Genomic DNA, 18,509 nt, shown 5'->3' with positions numbered 1-18,509 from the left:
AGTTGGGAAGACCATTTTGTCACACTCTGCAATTACATTACCTTTAACACATACACAGTTGTTTGCAAGATTTACATGCTTTCCTTAGCATTCTGGGAATATGGTCTTGCAAGTGTGGAAAATTATTTGCTTCTGTCTATGGAGAAAGGTGTCCTGTATTCCCATAGCTTCAAGGAGATTCGAGGCTCCTATTCTTCAACCAAATCACTCTGTGTGTTGTTTCTCTTCTAGATGTAACTGTTCCTTTGCTTTTTGAGGACCCTCTGTGTCGTATCTCAGCTTGGAGATATAATTTTCTATCTGAGTTTATTCAGTTTGATTCAATTTGCTAATAAAGATAACAGATGTTTCCCTTTTGGAATGTCCCCCATGTTTACACAGGTTATGGTGGTAGTTCAGAACAAGTAAAGGAATAAAATCATGAGCATCATTTAAAGTGTTCAAAAATAAGAGGAGGAGATGGTGGACTGGGACTGCTTCTGATCAGCGGCTGCTTCATAGAGTTCAAGGTGCAAAGCTAGCTTTTGGAGTGAGAGATCAGAAGTGAGAGATGCTTGGAGAACGCCTGCCGTGTAAAGGTTGGGAAACTGATTATGCATTTCTCTCTGGTTTGTGTTCCAGAAAGACGAGAAAGCCACGATAGCCAAGATGAACCGGCAGCGTGCCAATTCCATCAGCCATAACCCCCCACACTGGGGAGTTGATCGGCCCTTTTACAACCACCTCGGAGGTCACCAGGTCTCCAAGGAGATGAAGAGAATGGTAATGCCTTGCTTTATGGACATTAATTTATTTTCTTCTTAATATGGTGTTATATATCCCTCCTGCTTTGTCTGAAGGTTTTTATAGCCCCGAGGGCGTTTTCCAAATGGGGGTGGAAAATTCTACCGTGACTCCAGAAATAACAATAATCAGTACATCTGGAGGTGAGTGATTGTGAGATGAGGCACAAGGTTGTTTGAGAGGGGAAGGGAGGCAGAATGGCACAAAGAAGGCTCTTTTGTCTGACTTGTCCCACATTCTGAACACTCATGCAGGTTGTGAGAGAAAAAGTGATTATCTGCAAAAGCTGCTTCATAACCCAAGCATTCAAGAGGCATCTGACATACATTTCTATTAGCTCAGTACCTGCAGCGGTTTCTGGCTTGCATTGTCACAGCCAGGTGCTGTTCTCTCTAAGCTGTGTGCTCGTGGGGCCCCAGGGATGTCACTGCCATGTTTAATCCTGGAGAATACATCCTTGAGTACATGGATTAATTGGCCTGAGGTAGCAGGGATCTTCATTTCTTTCTTGTACCTTTCACAGTCTTTCTAAATTAAAATGAACAAGAGCTAATTAACAACGCAATTGCAGTGAGAGGACTTGTATGGCTTATTTTACATAAAGGTGTAGATGATATCCTTGTTTTCTTCAATAAAGATTAAGAAGAAGAAGATAGTTCATATTATAGTGTCTATTTTTAATAATAATAGAAATATTTAGCACCTCTATAATTGCATGCATAATCAGATTGTTCTATAACCTTATTTATGCTGTTTTGACCCTTCATGCACATTTAAAAGTGTCTATTTGTTACTCGCTTTGTTGTCAGTAGTCTGCTCCAGGTCACCAAAACCTTTACGTATTTAAAAACATTTATGAACATGAGAGTCAAACCCACAGTTTAAAAAACTGAGCATGGCTATAAGAAACTGCATATGGTATCATTTAAAGATAAAAGATAAAAAATAGAGAAATTATAAAAATGCTGGTACATTTATTAATAGTTGGTGCTAATATTATTCAATCTTAACATTATTTTACAGTGCTAAAGCAAATTTCTTAGTCTCCATAGTAATAGTAATGTTTCTGTCATTTCTCAGATCTCCAAATGAGGGCTTCTGACATGAGCATACAGATCAGTGGAACTGTGCATTTTTATGTAGGCTTTTCAATAGGGTGTGCTCAATAGGCATGACATTATTAGAAGAGATTAATCACACTAGCACATAATTATAAGTTTCTTTGAATAGCTTTTAAGGGGTTCTTGAAGCCTCCAGTTCAGAACAAGGTGTATGCATGCCAAATGGTACTGTGCTTCTTGGTGTTAATTACAGTTTGCCGTGTCTAGCTGGTTGTTCAGTTGGAAAAACATAATTATTTATTGAAATACCAAGCTGAGTCCTAAAAACTTCACTGCCCCTTACTTGTAATAGGAAAGACTTACTTTTTTTTTTCCTTATGTTGGGTCTTTCATTATAATGCTATTTACCTTCTTGAAAATTCAGCAGCTCAGAAAGTCTCTTCTACTCAATCTGCCTCTTGGATTAAGCTCTCTTTTGAGAAGCTGATGTTGCATGCATCAGGCTGTTTCTTGAAAACCAACTGAAACCTGAGTCAGATGTATTATTTTCAGCTAGATTTTTTGTTGCTCTTTTGGACTGATTTTTTAAAATCTGTTATTTTCAGATTTAAAGATCTGTTATGTTTGAGATGCATTAGTGAAATGCAAACATGCTTCCCATGGCCTCCCCATTTTATTATCTGCTAGATGGACATTTTAGTGATTAGAACACAGGGCCAGTTTCTCCATCTCCTGCCTCAACTCTCTCTGTGTTAACTTCTAATGTAAATATGCATTTCTTTGTACCACCCAGCTTTGCACAGTACTCTGTAATCTCTAACACTGTGGTACATGTATGCTGTTTGTGCTTAATGCATGCAAAGTGCACGCTGGCTGCAAACTGCCTGCTTAGAAATACAAAATACAGAGAGACAGAAGGGGAGCAGAACTACAGAGGCTTTTATCAGTACTCCTCTGGGATGACATGTCATTGATCTTGGTAAGCAGCAGCAGCTCTCAAACCTCCTGAAATTGTACTCTTTGTTCCACATCACACACCTTTCCCCAGACCTTTTGCATGTTGCTAAATGTTGTTTTTCTTCTTGGAAGCTGTGAACATGTAAGGTTGGTTTAGTCTAAGTATTATGCCAAAGGTGGGCAGTGCAACATTGCCTTTCTCTTCAAGACCTGGAGCTCCTTAGCTCTGTAATTTCAAAACAGGTATTTATAAGGGTAATTGTAAGATATTCCTCAGGCAGGAGCCAGGTAATATTGCAGTGATGTGCAGTTCCATTATATTAATATGTAGGTATGAATACATTTGTGTGTAGGAAATAATAGAGATGGTTATGAAGTGCACTGAGTTTTGCCACGAATGTAAAAAATTTTGCATTTTAAAGACAACCCTATTTTCAGGAAAAAAAAAAAAAGGACAGGTTTTTTTTTGTGGCTCTACTTACAATTCCATGAAAGAGAATATTAAACTTCCCTGAATTGCATTTTTGGGAAGGCGCTGTTATATTTAATAGAAAACAGAAATATTTTGGCCATTTTTCTTTCCAGGGAATGCTGGCTCTGGTAGCTGTCTCTATTCTTGGGATATATTAGCAGCAGTCTGGGAGGAGATGAATTAGCATCAATTGTAGCCCTATATTCCTTTATTTCTTTTCCTCCCCATCCTTTTTTGTCACAGCATTTCAATGTGCTGCCATGTCTGGCCACATCAGCAGTGCAGCTGGTGGGGTTTGTGTGGAATGGCAGGGTGGACACTGGCATGGGGAGCCCTTTGGTCCCTGCTTCTCTCCATGTTGCAGCTTGGACCTTAACCTGCACCAGGTCCAGCAGATTTTCCACTATGTTTCTAGTTAAAGTTTTTCCCTTGTGCATACAGAAGTTTATTTCAGACATTTGCACATACGAATAAGATAAATTATCCTACACATGTCCATGTGGTGGTAATCTAAAATGTCCTGGAAAATGGGAGTCACTTTCCAACTTCTACCCTGGCTAACTGGGGCTGCAACTGCGTCAGCTCATCCCATCCAGCCCAACAGCCCCCGCGTCTTCCTTGTGCACTGGTCTTCTCTTCAGAGCACCACAAATCCTTCTTTTTCCCTTCCCATTGCTTAGCAAAGGCCTTTCTTGCCCTGCAGAGCCTCCAGGGAGGCAGCAGCCCGGAGACATCAATGTTGCACACTGCTGATCGTGACCTGCATTAGCTGGAGGAGCCACTGCCCCGAACAGGCTGGTAAATGTGCAGAGGAAGGTCAGATACAAATGCCCTGCGAGGGTCAGGAGCCCTGCTCTGAGCTGGCAGCTCTGCTGGAGCCCTGCTCCCTGGTCCTGGGGGCATGGAGCAGCTCAAGGGCTGCCCCAGGCAGGCAGGGGAACCTGCACAGCATCAACTCAGTGCCTGTACAGAGCAGGAACAGAGCCTGCCACAGTCTGGCAGAGCAGCAGAGCTGCTTTCTATCTGTCTTGCTTTTTACAGCTTGTTTCCTAAACTAAAGCAATCAGTCCAGGACCAGCAAATACATCTCTCTGGAAATGGAGAATTTTGTACTGCTCATTCCCCCTAGTCTCCACAAACCAGCTTTTATTCCCACTATCTCTCTAGTCCAGTTTGTAATTGCAAAAGGGTCAAAAATAAGTGGACTTAAAAGCATTTGAGAGTACAGGTATATTTATAGTTATAACAATATTTATACACCACTGAGAAATACTTTGTTTTTCCCAGTATATTTTTCAGAGGGTTTTTATAAATATTGATGAATTTTAGACTTCTGGAAATAATACTCATGTCTCAGTTTTCATCAACAAAACAAAACTGCTATTAAAGAAAAAACAATTTGGGGATTGTAGTTGACTGTAAACTGAAAGAGGTTTATTGTAAACAGCAATAAAAAGGCAAATTTTGATACTTTCCAAAATTACAGGGCTGTTCTAGATCACAAATTATTTTCTTGCATCTTTTATTTTGCTTGACATTAATAAATTTGTATCCAGTAAAGCACATCCTGTTTGGGATTACAATAATTTAGGAGAATTTGGATGAGTTAGAGATAATCTAGTGGACAAAATTGCAAATTAGCAGAGTTGCAACAGTGTGTCCTCTGAAAGTGTTGAAATATTCTGTTTGCTCTAATGTAGAAGGGAGAAGACTGATTAGAAACAAAAGTCTTTAAATACAGGAATAAGGACAAAAAATAATGATAAATCATTCTCCATGACTCTGAAGGTCAGGTTTAAAAACAATCACCCTAATTTGCTGAAAAGAAGATATAAGTAAAGAAAAAACTTAGATGCAAGGAACAGGCTCTATAGAAAGCTTGTGAAATCCCTGATTTTCCTGAACAAATTTTAATTATTTTATTCAGGGCTTTTCAGTCTGGAGTGGCATCACAAGATTGTTTACAAATATTCAAACAATAAGGTCAAAAAGACTATTATGAGAATGCATAGGGCATAAACAGTATATGAATAATATGAGATACATGTAAAGATTTTAGAAAGTTTCCAGCCTAGGCTGCATGGAGCTTTGTGCCACAATCTCTCCCCTTTGTACAGGAGCCAGCTATACCCCCAACATTGCTGGCAGTTACTTGTCTAGCCCTTGTTTAAAGACCTGAAAGGATGGAAATCCCACAGGCTTGCTGGGCATTCTCTTCAACAGTTTTATGATTCTTCTTGATGTTTTACTTCACATGTCCTCGCTTCAGTTTGAAACCATGGTGCTGCATGAGCTATTCACAGTAGATAGAAGGCAGTTTAATTTTCTCTCCCTTGCAATTATCTTCTCTGTGGTTGAAGACTATTACCATATCTCTGCACAGCTCTGATTCCCTCATCCAGTTTGTTCCCTAGTTGGTGCTTTCCAGCCCATTGGTTGTTCTTGCTCCCACTGAGCACTTGCCATTTCATTGGAAAGAGGGAGCACCCTCGCTGAAGCCAGCACTCATCCTGAGGTTTTATTAATCAGGGAATCGTAGAATGGCCTGGGTTGAAAGGGACATTAAAAATCACCCTGTCCCAACCCCCGTGTTGTAGATAGGGACATCTTTCCCTAGACAGCTTTCCCAGAGCTCCATCCAACCTGGCCTTAAACAATTTCAGGGAAGGGGCATCCATAACTTTTCATGTAAGATATTATGTCACAAAATGCCCCTTTAGTTCCCTGTACAACCGTACCATGGTGTCATTCTCACATCAGGAATGCTGCCCAGAATATGTTGAACATTTTTGAGATCTTACAACCAGACTTGACACAGCCTGATGCCATCTGGCATCCAAAAAAAAGAAAAAAAAAAGACATTAATTGTGTCAGGAGTTCTAATCCACTCTGGATCTTAAGGGTGCCATGCAGCCATTGTACCTGTTTGACACTGGCTGGTGTGACAGCTTAGCTTGTTTCACTGGTACATGCTTTGGGGACGGTTTGCTTCAGAAGCAGGTACCTCTGAGTTGTTACAATCAAACATGAGCAGAGTGGCTAATCAGGTTACTGAGCGCCGTGTAGATGCCTGGAAGATTAATTTAATTTCATTTTCCAGCTGCTGGAAAGGTTTAACATTAGGAAGTTTAGGAACAGAAAGAGGAAGTCTGAAGATTGCAATGCTGGTTTCAGTCTGACCATGTTTCTGTAGTGAGTCTGAGTACAGCTAATGAACCATTTAATTTGCAGTGAAATTGTGCATGGAGTCGATGTTAGTTACAAAGTGAAAAACTGACATAAAATCAAATAGAGCTTATATATGTGTAGGAAATATTACTGCATGCAGATGTTAAAGATGTGAGACAAGGTTGTTAAAATGGATCCTGGATATGGCTGGCATGATAAAAAATAAGCTCTTTCTGGTAGGTGCTGCCTGATTCCTTGGGGTGCTGCTCAGAGCTCTGCACGTCCTTCTACACGATATTTGATTGCTTGGTGTTTGTTTTCTAATGAAACAACACTCATCTACAAGCAGGGTCATTGAACGATAAAAGAATTCTTTGGCCTGTCCCCCTGTCCTAAATCAAATGGTTCTTTGCATTTTTCATTGTAAATACAGCTCATTTCCTCCCTTTATGTCTCCAAGTTGCCCTTACAATAGATCTTGTTACTTGGAAATCAAAACTGGGGAACAGGTGCCTCAGAGGAACAGATGCCATAGCTGGTTCTGAGCCAATTCTACCTTTTAAATATCAGAAACAACAAAAATTGAAAATAAAAGCTCCATAGGACAAGTTTTCCTCAGTCAGCTTTGTTAAAGAGAATTGGATTTGAGTCCATGAATTAGGCACCAAGTGTTCACCCTCCTTCTAAAGGTTTCATTTAACCGCAGGTCATCATTATCCTCTTTTCCAGCAATCATCTGCTAAATCTTGTAATTGCAACACTGACGTCAGCAAAGCTGGACAGGGCCCCGCAATGGAGAAGAATTTGACCCACTATTTTTCCCTACTACTGTGGTAATCTAACTCATAATCAAGCAGGGAGAAACTCTCAAAATCCTTTGTGCCATAATCTCCACATATTGCTGTCTGGGCGGATCTAGATCTGGGAGGAAATTGTTAGCCTAGTCTGGGTTTTCGAGCCAATTTGGTTTTGATAGCTCTAAGCAGCAAGGGGAGGAATCCCATCCAGCAGTTATGCTGTGTAATTGTTTTGGTGCTCACCTGGAAAAAGGGTTTGCCTGATTCACATGATCCATGGGATCTCATAAAATGAGTGGGAGTACAATATATATTGCTCAAATTGTCAGAGGCTTTACACTGTTTTTTGCCCTCATTTGCCAGCCTAACTTTTATTCTAGTTCATCAGGACTTGCAATCATCCTTGATTACTTCTTTAAAAGAGGGATAAAAATCCCTCTTTTAAAGAACTAATCAGTGCAACAGCATATCTGCAGCTGCTGTTGAGAAATCTAGATAGAGAACGATATTTGCTTGGAAGCCTTGCACTGATAATTTTTTCACCATTCAGTACCCTTCTCTGAAATAAGTTTTGTTCATATCGGAAAGGTCATCGGGATTGAGACGATACTAAAATGTGTCAGACTGGTTTTGAGTGGGACTAAATTTAGCCTGCAGAAATAAAGATACAATTCCCTTTTATTCACAGAAACATTTCCCCTGATGTTCATGGAAGCATTGCACAGGTGGATTTGTGGCACTTAGCAAAATGATTTCCAAAGCTTCCTCAAGCAGACAGTAAGCCTTAATGTCAAAAGACTGCAGGTCAGCAGGTTTGGGTCTGGGTTTCAGGAAGGGTGAGCAGCTCTGGCCAGCACCAGTGGGCAATTTCAATTAAGGCTGGTTAGGCTTGGATCCGGGCTGTCTGCAGCTCATTAGAAGGCTAACAATAGTTTCTGGAGAAGTTTGTTGTGTTTATCATTGTTTGGAGTGTAGACATGGAAGGGCAGAGATTATGGAGCCAGGAACTGATTCAGAGCATTTCTAGGACTGCTTATTTTTATGTCTGCTCTGCAAGTTCTTAAAACTGTTCACAAATGAGGCACAGAAATTTCACTTGAAAATGTGACCTTTGGACTGGAGAAATTTGGATTCAGAGTTCACAGAAAACTGGAAAGTGTGAGCAACCTGCACTTTTCAGAGGTGTGAGTTCAGAGCCAAAAGTTAATTAAAAGTAAGGCTGAGAAAGCCTATTTCAACTAAAGTAACCTCTCATGATCTATAGATTTAAATATGGTGGCCCAGATAAATTCATGGCATTGTCCAGATCCGGTCTGCCAGCTGAGGACTGTCTACAGAATCATTTTGAATTGAAGTAGAGGGTTTCACCATCTGTGACCAGTGCCACGGAATGAAAGTCTATTTATCAAGTGGGGTGGGCTGCAGAAAAGGAGCACTTCAGCTTTCCTTTTCAGACCTCATTAGTCTGTGTTCCAGCTATAGCAGACACACTCATCATTTAATCTGTTTCATAAACTGCTTTTCTGCCAGTCTGTTGTTCTGTACTTAGATGCTTGTTAAATATCCTTCCTATCAGGCTTTATTCTTTCTGGTCTCTGGAAACAGAAATTATGTTATTTTTGGCTTGAGTGCTTTGAAGTCCTTCAGTTTTACTTCTACATTTACACCTGACAGCATCTATCTTCATAGTGTTGTCTTTTTGACCACAGGGACAAAGCAGAAGGTACAACAGTGCTGAAAATAGATGTGAATAATTAGTTTTGTGATAGAGCCAAAACAGGTTTGCTTTTAACAGCATCCACTCTCAGCCTGTCACTCTCCCTTTCTGTTTTCCATGGTCACTGTCTCTGGGAAGCACCTCTGTGAGTTTGCCTTAACTCTTACAAAGCTCATTTGCCCCTAAGTCCAAAGTTACTTTGATTTCTGCTTTAACATCGCATAAGTTCTATTTTGACTTTGTTCTGGGGATGAAAACAGGGCAATAAAAATGAGTTTCTATGTCATATTTGCTTTTAAGATCTTTGCTGGAGTTGAGAACGAAGTTTTTAAGGGTAGAATTCATGCTTCCCACACACATTGCCATTAAGAAGGTCATGAAGCTCATCAGCCCTTTTACTGTCTTATTTTTGGAGTTAAATGAAAAGTTAAAAGCATATAAAATCTATTCCACTTTCCTTTGCATATTCACAATATGTTAATGATTGCAGCCAGTGTTCTCAAAGTTAGAATTATTATTTCTAATTGTTCTTGATTTGAAGTGTTATGGTATAGCAGTCAGCTTGTCATGTCTTTGACAAACACTTTATCATTCTATTTAAGGAATCAGTTTTAATCTTCAAAGAAAAGGGCTTAGTTAATTTAGAAGTCAAGCTGAGAGATGGCAGTCATATGAGCTTTTAGCACAATAGATATTCATAAAATATTCCCCATAAAGTATGAAGCCTTAGGGGCCATAGGGACAGATGCAGTAATATAACATTCCCTCTTTTCTTCCTCCTGCAGATCTACTCCCACTGAGGATGTCAGTGTAGATTCTGAGTCACCTGACCTGCCATAAAAAAATAAGGCTTTTTTAATAATCTCCTGTAGAAAAGACAAAGGAGAAGAGCCTGTAAGGGAGTTGATTCAGCTGAGTTTGGGTTAATGTTCCTGAAGTCAAAGAGAGGACTGTCTTAGTCTCAGAGCAATTATTAAATGCCATTACCTTTGCTTTTGCAATCTGATGACAGAGTAATACAGCTTCCTGGGGGAATGAGAAAAACACCAGTGTCAGGGGTATTTAAAATGAGACTGAATAAAATTTGCATGAGGTCCTATGTGCAGCAGTCCATTAGTACTGCACTGTGATAAGAACTATCTCATGCCTTACGGTCCCTTCTAGAGGAAAGGAGTTCTGGCCTGAACAAGGGCTACTTTATCATCATAATTATGGAGCTATTCTTGAACTCCTGTGAACTCCTATCTCTCTGATTCTTGTAGCCATCATCCCTTCTGCCATATTCTTCCCTGCTGAAAATTCCCAGCCTTTTCTTCATACCACCCTAGAAAACCACTGGCATTGTTTCAACCTGCTGGATACCAATCCATAAGCAGTCAGGAGGAGATTTATATTCTTAACTCCAGGAGTTGATTGTTTCCCTTCCAATCCCTTTATACATGATCTCCTAAATGACAGGCACCTCACTTTCATGAGCCTTTTTTTTCCTCAGGGGTCCAGATTTCTGTATATGTTTGTGCAGAAATGCCAATTTTGGCATATCTCTGTGCATCAGTACCCAAACAGGCCGAGCCCAGCCCAGCTGTCCAACCTTCAGCAGGACACACAGATGACATGAGGGGTGTTGGACAGTGCCTTTAGCCCCTTGTATTTCTGTTTCCTGCTTGAATTTGGAAGTTGGACTGCCAGATTGTGAGTAGGAATAAAGAAAAATCCATGAAGACCCTATTCCTGCAGGGTTGGTTGTGTGTTTATCCTGTGTATAACACACACCACTGCAATTGATGGGAGCAGCCTCACTCTGAGCCAAGGGCTTTAACTGGAGCACAACATCTGACTCCTGAAGATACTAAGCTATTTGCCAGCTGTAGAGAAGAAAAAGAAGACCAATATGTCATTTGTGCTTAAGCCTTGTGCAAGAGGAAGGAAATAAATTGAACTGCAGATCTTTCAATGAACCAAGCATACCCATGAAACTGGAGGAGGTGAAAAGCACATTAACCAAAAGCCAGGGGGAAATTTCCTTCCCAACTCAAACCAGGGTGGGAAGTGTGACCCTGAGTGTGCAATCACCTCCACTGCCTGAAAGGCTTCTTGGTGAGTGATTGAAACATGGATGCTTTAGTGGAGAGGGAGGAAAATATCTGGTCAAAGCCAGATCCTAGAGGTGTATTTCCTCTATATCCTGGCAAAGTCTTCCAGTGCAAATAAGAAAGATATCCTATAATAAATGACCAGTTTTTAAGAAGCTGTATTTAAGGATTTTTTCCTAAAATAATTTCACAGACCTTTCTGCATAACAATGCCAATTTTGACAATTCTGCTTGAAGAATCTTGATTATTAAATGGGAGCGTTTGAAGTGAATCATTTAATTTGCTTAACTTAAAGAGGTTCCTACAGCATTTAATTTTAAGATGATTCTCTCTAATTAAAGTTCAAGTCACTCTTAAATATTTAGCTTCGTTAAATGAAGATCCAGGAAAGAAAATGTGATAGTCTTTTCCTTTTCTGCTTTACCTGAAATATGTATTTTTTTGCTCTTTAGTTTTGAAATGCCAATTTAATATGGGTTACCAGCAAGAATAATTTCCAGAATTTCAAGTACAAATTAGTATCATAAATTGAAAAGCTACTTCAATGGATTCTCTATTATTTTTGAAACTTGTAACAGTTTTGCTGAGGGAGAGAAGCAGGAAAAGTCAAACTCCATGTGGATTAAATGTTCACCCATATAAATGGTCACTTAAATATTATTCCACACTTGAAATATTGGGGGACTTTTTGAGGATGTGCTTGGTGAGGTGTTTTAGTAACTTGACCTGGTAGGCCTATGTCCTCAAACTTGTGCATCCCAAAGGCAGGAGAGTGAGATCTGTGTTTAGTTTGAGGAATTCAGTGGGATGGATGGTTATGCAGCTGGTTGTGAAAATCTGACCATTTTAGGGGACTCTCCCACTGCAGTCAGTCATCCAGTTCCCAACTGGCTAAGCTTGAAAATGTGGCCTTGATATCTATCTAATAAGAAAGTACTGGCTGGTTCATGTTCAGTTGATTTTTTTTTTTCTCCAGCCTAACTGACTATGACACCAGACAAATTAGTGAGCATTTTGTCTCCATGATTAATCAGTGAGCTTTCAGTTTTGGCACTGCATTGTAGGATTACTTAGAGGATAAATAAATAGATCAATCAGACATTTCTGACAACTGTAATATAATTAGGCAAAAGAAGAAGAAAAAAAACACACAACAAAAAGTTGAACGATAATTTCACTCTTTAATGTGAAATCAGAAAGTACTTTATTTTTTTTTTGGCTTGGATAACTGGACATGATAACTTAGAATCAACATTACTATTTCCTTCTTCCCACTGAATCTGGTGGTGGTGGCATGGGACTGAGAGGTTTCCTTGATCTTAATTTCCAATGGGTGGCCTTGAAGTGGCAGTTTCTGTTTAGAAGTGTGGTTTTAGTCTGAAACAGAGTATGTGAAAATGGAAATTGCTCTCTCAGTGAATCACAGTCCTGGCTGCTGACCTGAGTGACAGACCTCACTCTTTCCCTCTGGCAAAGCTGGTGCTGTTCAGGGACCCTGTGCTGGCTTTCCTCCTGCCATGTGGCCACATTGCTAACTCACTGCAAGGGCAAAATCTGTTCTTGTTTAGGATTTGGCCAGTGTTGTTGTTTCTGATGGTGTTGGACAAGGCAGCTGAGGGAAGACTTTTGCCCAGAGATGTTTGATTTTCAGTCAGGATGGATCTCAGTGTGCTGACCCAAGAATGGTTGCTGCTGCAGGTCCAGCAGCTGGAAAATCCTCATGTGTCCTGAGAAGTTTTGGCCTGAGGTCTCTGGGAGAAAAACAAAAGCAATTCTTCATATCTCCCTGCTACATTTGTTTTATGTTTTGGAACAGAGGGTACAAACTCTGTGCCTGAATATTTGACCCTAATTGTCAAATATACAACTTTTCTTGACTACAGTTAAATTTAAGCCAAGATGTCAGAGGGCACATTTTGTTTCAGCCCATGCAAAATGGCAATTTTGATGCAATTTGGTCTGTTAGGTATGTTAAGGTCCAACATAGAAACTTACTGCCTCCATGTAAAATTTTGTCTAAGGCCTTCTAGCCATTAAAACTATAAATACTTACACTTAATCAATTCAGGTGGTCCTGAAATTACTGAATATTTGGGCTATTGCAAATATTATGAATAATTCCTGAAATCTTATTCAAGAAAACATGTTCTGTGTGTGGATGTGATGAGGGCAAGAGCAGGGAGACCCCAGGGAGAAATTAAAAACCAAATACATCCACTGCCCTTAGCAGAGCCCTGACATAAAGAGATGCAGCCTTGTTGAATACAGAGGTTGATTTCCACTGTTGTTCTGAGTTTTGTTTCAAGTGAAATACATCCTCAGTTATCAGCACAGTTTCTATTATATCATTTGTAATGGTGACTGCTGAAAAGAATATACCTGAAATAAAGTGTGCCAGCAGTCAGATGAAACATTTCCTTTATCTGCACTTCCATGAATTTGTATCTGAAGGAATGTGTTTTTCCAAAGCTGCTCTGCCTGCCTGCTGACAGGGCTGCACAAAATATTGTTGTGGGTGGGAAAAGCTGTCCACCCATACCTAACAAATGAAAAGTCCCCTGTGAAATGCTGTTCCTGGGATGCTTTGTGTTCTCAAGGTCAACCTTTTTTGCTCACCCTTGTGCCCTTTTCCTTTCTTGCAGGGTTTCGAGGACCCCAAGGACAAGTAAGCAAATTTACTTCTGTCATACACTGTTATGTTTACACATTTGGGATTTTTTTCTTATATTAAAAATGGACAAAAATTGATGCCCAGAAGCCAAAAATAATGTTTGGACTCCCCAGAGGTTTGTCCTGGAGGGACAGCCAGTTGAGGGCACAGAACTGACTGATATGCATTCAGCACAGCCACTGCCCTCAAAACATTTATTTGTTTGGTGGTTCTAACTCGCTTTTATAACTAAAAAGCTTTTGCTGCACTTCCCCTTGCCCCAGATAATCTTCACTCTTCACAAATAACCCAAGATAAAATCTTCCTCTAAAGTATATATAAGTGTTGGACATCTCCAATAAGAAAGGTTTATATATGTATTGAAATACCTGTATAGTTTTTGAGTTTACTTGTATATATTTGTATTACACATGATTGCACATTACTTATTTCTATATATAAAATAAACTCATATCAGAAATGATAGCTTGTTTGAAAAAGTAAATTCAAAATTCATGCTCTAAAATATAGCCAAATTTTAACAGAGTTTTCATTTTGTTCCTATAGAACTTTAGAGAAATTGTTACAATAACAATTTAATGAAAGTGGTACTTTGAAAAATTGCCTTTGGAGGAAAAATCCAAACACATTCACTTTTTAACTTCTAGAACTGGACATAACAAAATCATTTCCTGTATTCAAGGTGTTAAGAATAATTTCACATTCAATCCTGCTGAATGGCATTAATTATAAGCTTGCTTAGAGCAGGTTAGGCAACAGTAGAGGAGACTGATGCCTAAAATATGTTGCCGTTGCTTTTTATCATGTTTCTCTGGCTTCTGGTCAGGGCTGAGTGGATTTCTGTGAGCTGGGACAGGTAAATGCTTCTGTGGGCTCTCAGCATCCAGCTGTGGCAAAATTCACATTATGGTGGCAGAGCACTGAGAACAGCTGCCTAAAAGGAAAAGGAAAGAGATAATTTTGAACATGGCAGTATTAAGAGACATTCTCTCCTTCCCTTGCCCTTCCCTTCAAATTGGATTTTTGTAACATTTAGCTCTGTGTACCCTGGGATATTTCACTAGTCCCACTGTTCCCTGTTTACTTTTTCCTGTTGTATCCATGGAAGCTGGGAACTCAGTTGATTTTAGATATGCTTTGGGCAGAAAAGAGCTAACAGATTACAACAAAATAATTCATAGGGATACAGAAATTTTCAGTATTCCTCCTGAAATAGTATTTTTCCTCATAGTTTCTGCAAGAAAACACAAAAATCAGCTGCCTCAGTGCTGGTCCACAGCAGAATCATCCAACAGCTGAGGAACACCATCTCCTCTGTTGCTCCAAGGACCATAATACCTGTTCTCCATCCTATAGTTTGAAAGGTTCCTTGGGCTGTTACAGCCAATAGCTGAGCTGTCTCACTCAGCATGGTGCCAGCTTATTATACAGATTTCAGGATTTTTGCATTTCTGCTCAGTACCAAAAGAAGCTACTACTTGCGTCTGATTCTCTTTATCCAGAAATCTGTTTAACTCAAGGACAAAGATTTGGCAAAAATAAATCTCTAGCAGAGTATACTCATGGTGAGAATGGTTAAAATTAGATGCCTAAGTCATGTTGAGTACTAAGGCAGTTCCTTCACGTGCAGAAATACTGAGGGTCAATAATGCAAAGCAAAGGAAGACGTGGGCACCACACATCCCTGAAAACAGGACCAAACCTAATGTGCCTGAGTGCAGGTTCAGTTACTGAATCTAAGCATGAAGCATTTAAAATTATGGCATACATGTAGTTTTGGCAGTGGTCACACTGCATTGGCAGAAAGTAATTAAATCAGCAGCACATTTTTGGACCACTCTGAAGCCAGCATCTCTGGGTTAATTGGTAGCGTTCAGATTTGCAAGCAGAGTAAAAAAGTTGCTACAAGCTCTGTTTGTGCTGTTCCTGTCCCTTGACATAATTTTAGGTTGGATGAGATCTCAGCACTGCTTTTAGGATGTGTTTTAGAAAGTTTCATGGCAGCCTGAAATCCTCATTTTTCCCCCTCACCCCACCAACCACACTATCAATATATCAAAATGCATTTTGAAATATGAATTTAATTAGTCTATGGCAATACCTCAGCTCTGACTTACAGGCACTGCCTCCAGGGCACTCCTTAGCACAGGGAGCTTTTGTATGCCAGTTTAAAATTACATTTATGCAAATGCACCCAAACTGGCTGTATTGTAATTTAGCTTGGGTACAATGGGCTGTGAAAGTTACCTGCACATACCTCTGTATGAGGTGTCTGAGCTTCCCTGCAGTCTGTGTGAGGGTGGCTGCCCACTGCCAATGTCCCAGCAAGGCAAGTTAAAACCAGCAGAGGTATTTCTACACAGCCTGCAACCCTGGAGGTTACTGCAGTGTTAGAAACACCCTGAACAGTAAAACAACCTATTAAAAACCTGCAGGCAGCCGAGGTAGAGACCCAGCAGGCAGGTTCTGTTCTTTGCATCTTCCCAAGTGACGTTTTCAGACTGGAACTTGAAATGTGGCTGTGCTTTGCCAAGGTGCTGAGCTGACTCCTTTGCTTAGGTTCCAGCAGAAAATGCATCTCCCATGCGTGGTATGAAATGGGGAAATGGGAATGACCCAAGTGTGTACATAACTCACAGGATCTTGGAAGACATTCTGTAAATACAAAGCTTAATGACTTCCTTGCTCATTTTTATGAGCCCAGAAGACATTGCAAGGACTGAATGAAAATAAGCAGCATCCCCTTGAATGCTCAAGCAGATGTACTTCCTCTGAGGAAGTAAATTGACCTTGCAGGGAAAAGAAACTTTTATTTTCAAAGCTGATTATATGAGTTTCTAGGAACTAAATATCTTCTAGAGCCTGAAAACAAGAAACTCTTTGCCCCAACCCCTCTGAAATACTAAGGTTGGCTAAAATAGAGATTAGACCTTGAGACAAACTAGGCTTGTAATTGCTATATGGCCACTGAATAGATGCACTGGTGTGTTGTCATGACCCAGCTGAGGTGCAGACACATTCAGCTCGCTGGCTGGGGCAAGGAGTGGTAGAATGGAAATGAGAAGATAGACCTGATTTATTTTTCTCTTGCCAAGAGGCACACAGAAGAGTTGAGGTACAGAGATCTTCTTAAAATCTGATCCACTTTTGCAGAAAGCTCTGAAAGAGCCTTCCTTTTGGAAAGGGACCTTTAACTTTTAAAACAGAGTCACATTCTGGTTTGTAAGCTGCTCTCCAGCACAGCCTTACCTGTGGGAGCCTGCTGGCTGCAACACAAAGTGCATTGTGTGCTCTGGTGCAGTACAGATGAAACCAGGGAAATAAAGCAGAGTAGCTTTTCATCATGCTTGTCAGACCCCAGGATTTTTCCTCCAGAGTGCCTAAACTGAGGGTCACACAACATGAGATCTAAGTTGCTGTGCCATCACGGGGTTTGCACACAGAAATAGTTATTTGCTGGAATATACCCCAGTGCAAGGGAGGGGCATATTTCAGTGGATAACTATTGGCAAACCCTGGGGATAACCTGGGCAATCATGCAAGCAAAACAGAAAAACAGAACTTCTGGATTAGTTTTTAATTTCTGCCCATAGCTCGTTTGAGGGCAGGCCATTAAAGTGACAGCATCAAGTCATTAAAATACTGTTAGATTTTAAAAATAACTAGAGTCTGGGGAGGTGCTTCAGGTTTCCTGATCCTCAGTGCAAAATGCCTCAGGACAATTAAGTTTACAGTGTTATTTTTTTCTCAACAGTTTTTGAAAATCAGCTTCGTTTTTCTGAAGCTATGGGAGTGATTTAGAAAAACAGTGACACAAAAAATTATGATCTTGTTCCACATATTTAGAAATCAGAATTTAATTTGTTTTTTTTCTTTTCTTCTGTTGCCTTTTTCTTTTGCAACCTTTCCTTAAGTAAATATCTTGTAAACTGATTTTTTGTTCTGTTTTATGCTTTATACTCATAAGAAACTGTGTGAAGGAGAGTCAGGCCACATTTTCCCCCCAGGTTTGTTCTGTAAACAATTTTATCTCAAAAAGGGAGAACTGTTCAAGTTTGGAAATTTTCATAGTAATATATATAGAAATTGTTATTAGAAAGAAAGAAATACGACTGGATGCAAAAATCATTTTTTCAGTGCAGGCACTAACAGCTACAACAGCATAGCAGTGCAGGGAAGAATCAGTCAGAGGGGAAAGGGAAGGAGACTGCCCAATGATTTTAGAGAATGAGGGATGGAAATGAGACCTGAGTGCAAGGAAAAAGATGTATTATAGAAAAAGGGCAAATAAATAGAAGCCTTGTAATAATGACTCAGGACTGGCAGTGAACTCTAGAGCTGATATCATTCCCCTCTCTGCTCCCAGTCCCTTTCCCAGTTGAAGCTGTCATAAGCAAAATGCCATTAACCTCCAGCTCCTTATACACTGCAGTGATAACACATGGTGCAGAGGCAGAAATTATCTTGTGCTCTCATGCTCCCTTTTCATGGCATCCTCAGGAGTACCCAGGAGAGCATGAACCCAGAGGATGAAGTGGATGAGTTTCTGGGCCGGGCCATCGACGCCAGGAGCATTGATCGGTTACGCTCTGAGCACGTGCGCAAATTCCTCTTAACGTTCAGGGAGCCTGACTTGGAGAAAAAGGTAACGGTGTCCAAAAACCATTGCAGTGGGTCAGGCAGGATTGTTAGGGGGTTTAATTCTCATTAAGAAGGTCAGGCTTTTATATCTAGGGTTTAAGCTATGTTTTGGATGCTGGAGGTGGGGTTATGATCTTAAAAAAATCCA

General features: G+C 40.1%; 1 protein-coding gene across 1 annotated transcript in view; it reads left to right on the top strand.

Annotated features, from left to right (window-relative positions):
- The window catches only part of ADCY5 (adenylate cyclase 5), a 199,309-nt gene that overhangs the window by 157,249 nt on the left and 23,551 nt on the right, over positions 1-18,509 (top strand). The window contains exons 8-10 of the mRNA XM_062498190.1: positions 622-762; positions 13,692-13,714; positions 18,221-18,365. Coding sequence (XP_062354174.1) covers positions 622-762; positions 13,692-13,714; positions 18,221-18,365 — 309 coding nt within the window. The remainder of the gene's footprint in view (positions 1-621; positions 763-13,691; positions 13,715-18,220; positions 18,366-18,509) is intronic.

Source organism: Cinclus cinclus, chromosome 9, assembly GCF_963662255.1.
Source record: "Cinclus cinclus chromosome 9, bCinCin1.1, whole genome shotgun sequence".
In the NCBI taxonomy this organism is placed as follows: domain Eukaryota; kingdom Metazoa; phylum Chordata; class Aves; order Passeriformes; family Cinclidae; genus Cinclus; species Cinclus cinclus.
Note: the sequence above shows the minus strand (reverse complement) of the source record. Positions and strands in the feature narration are given on the sequence as shown.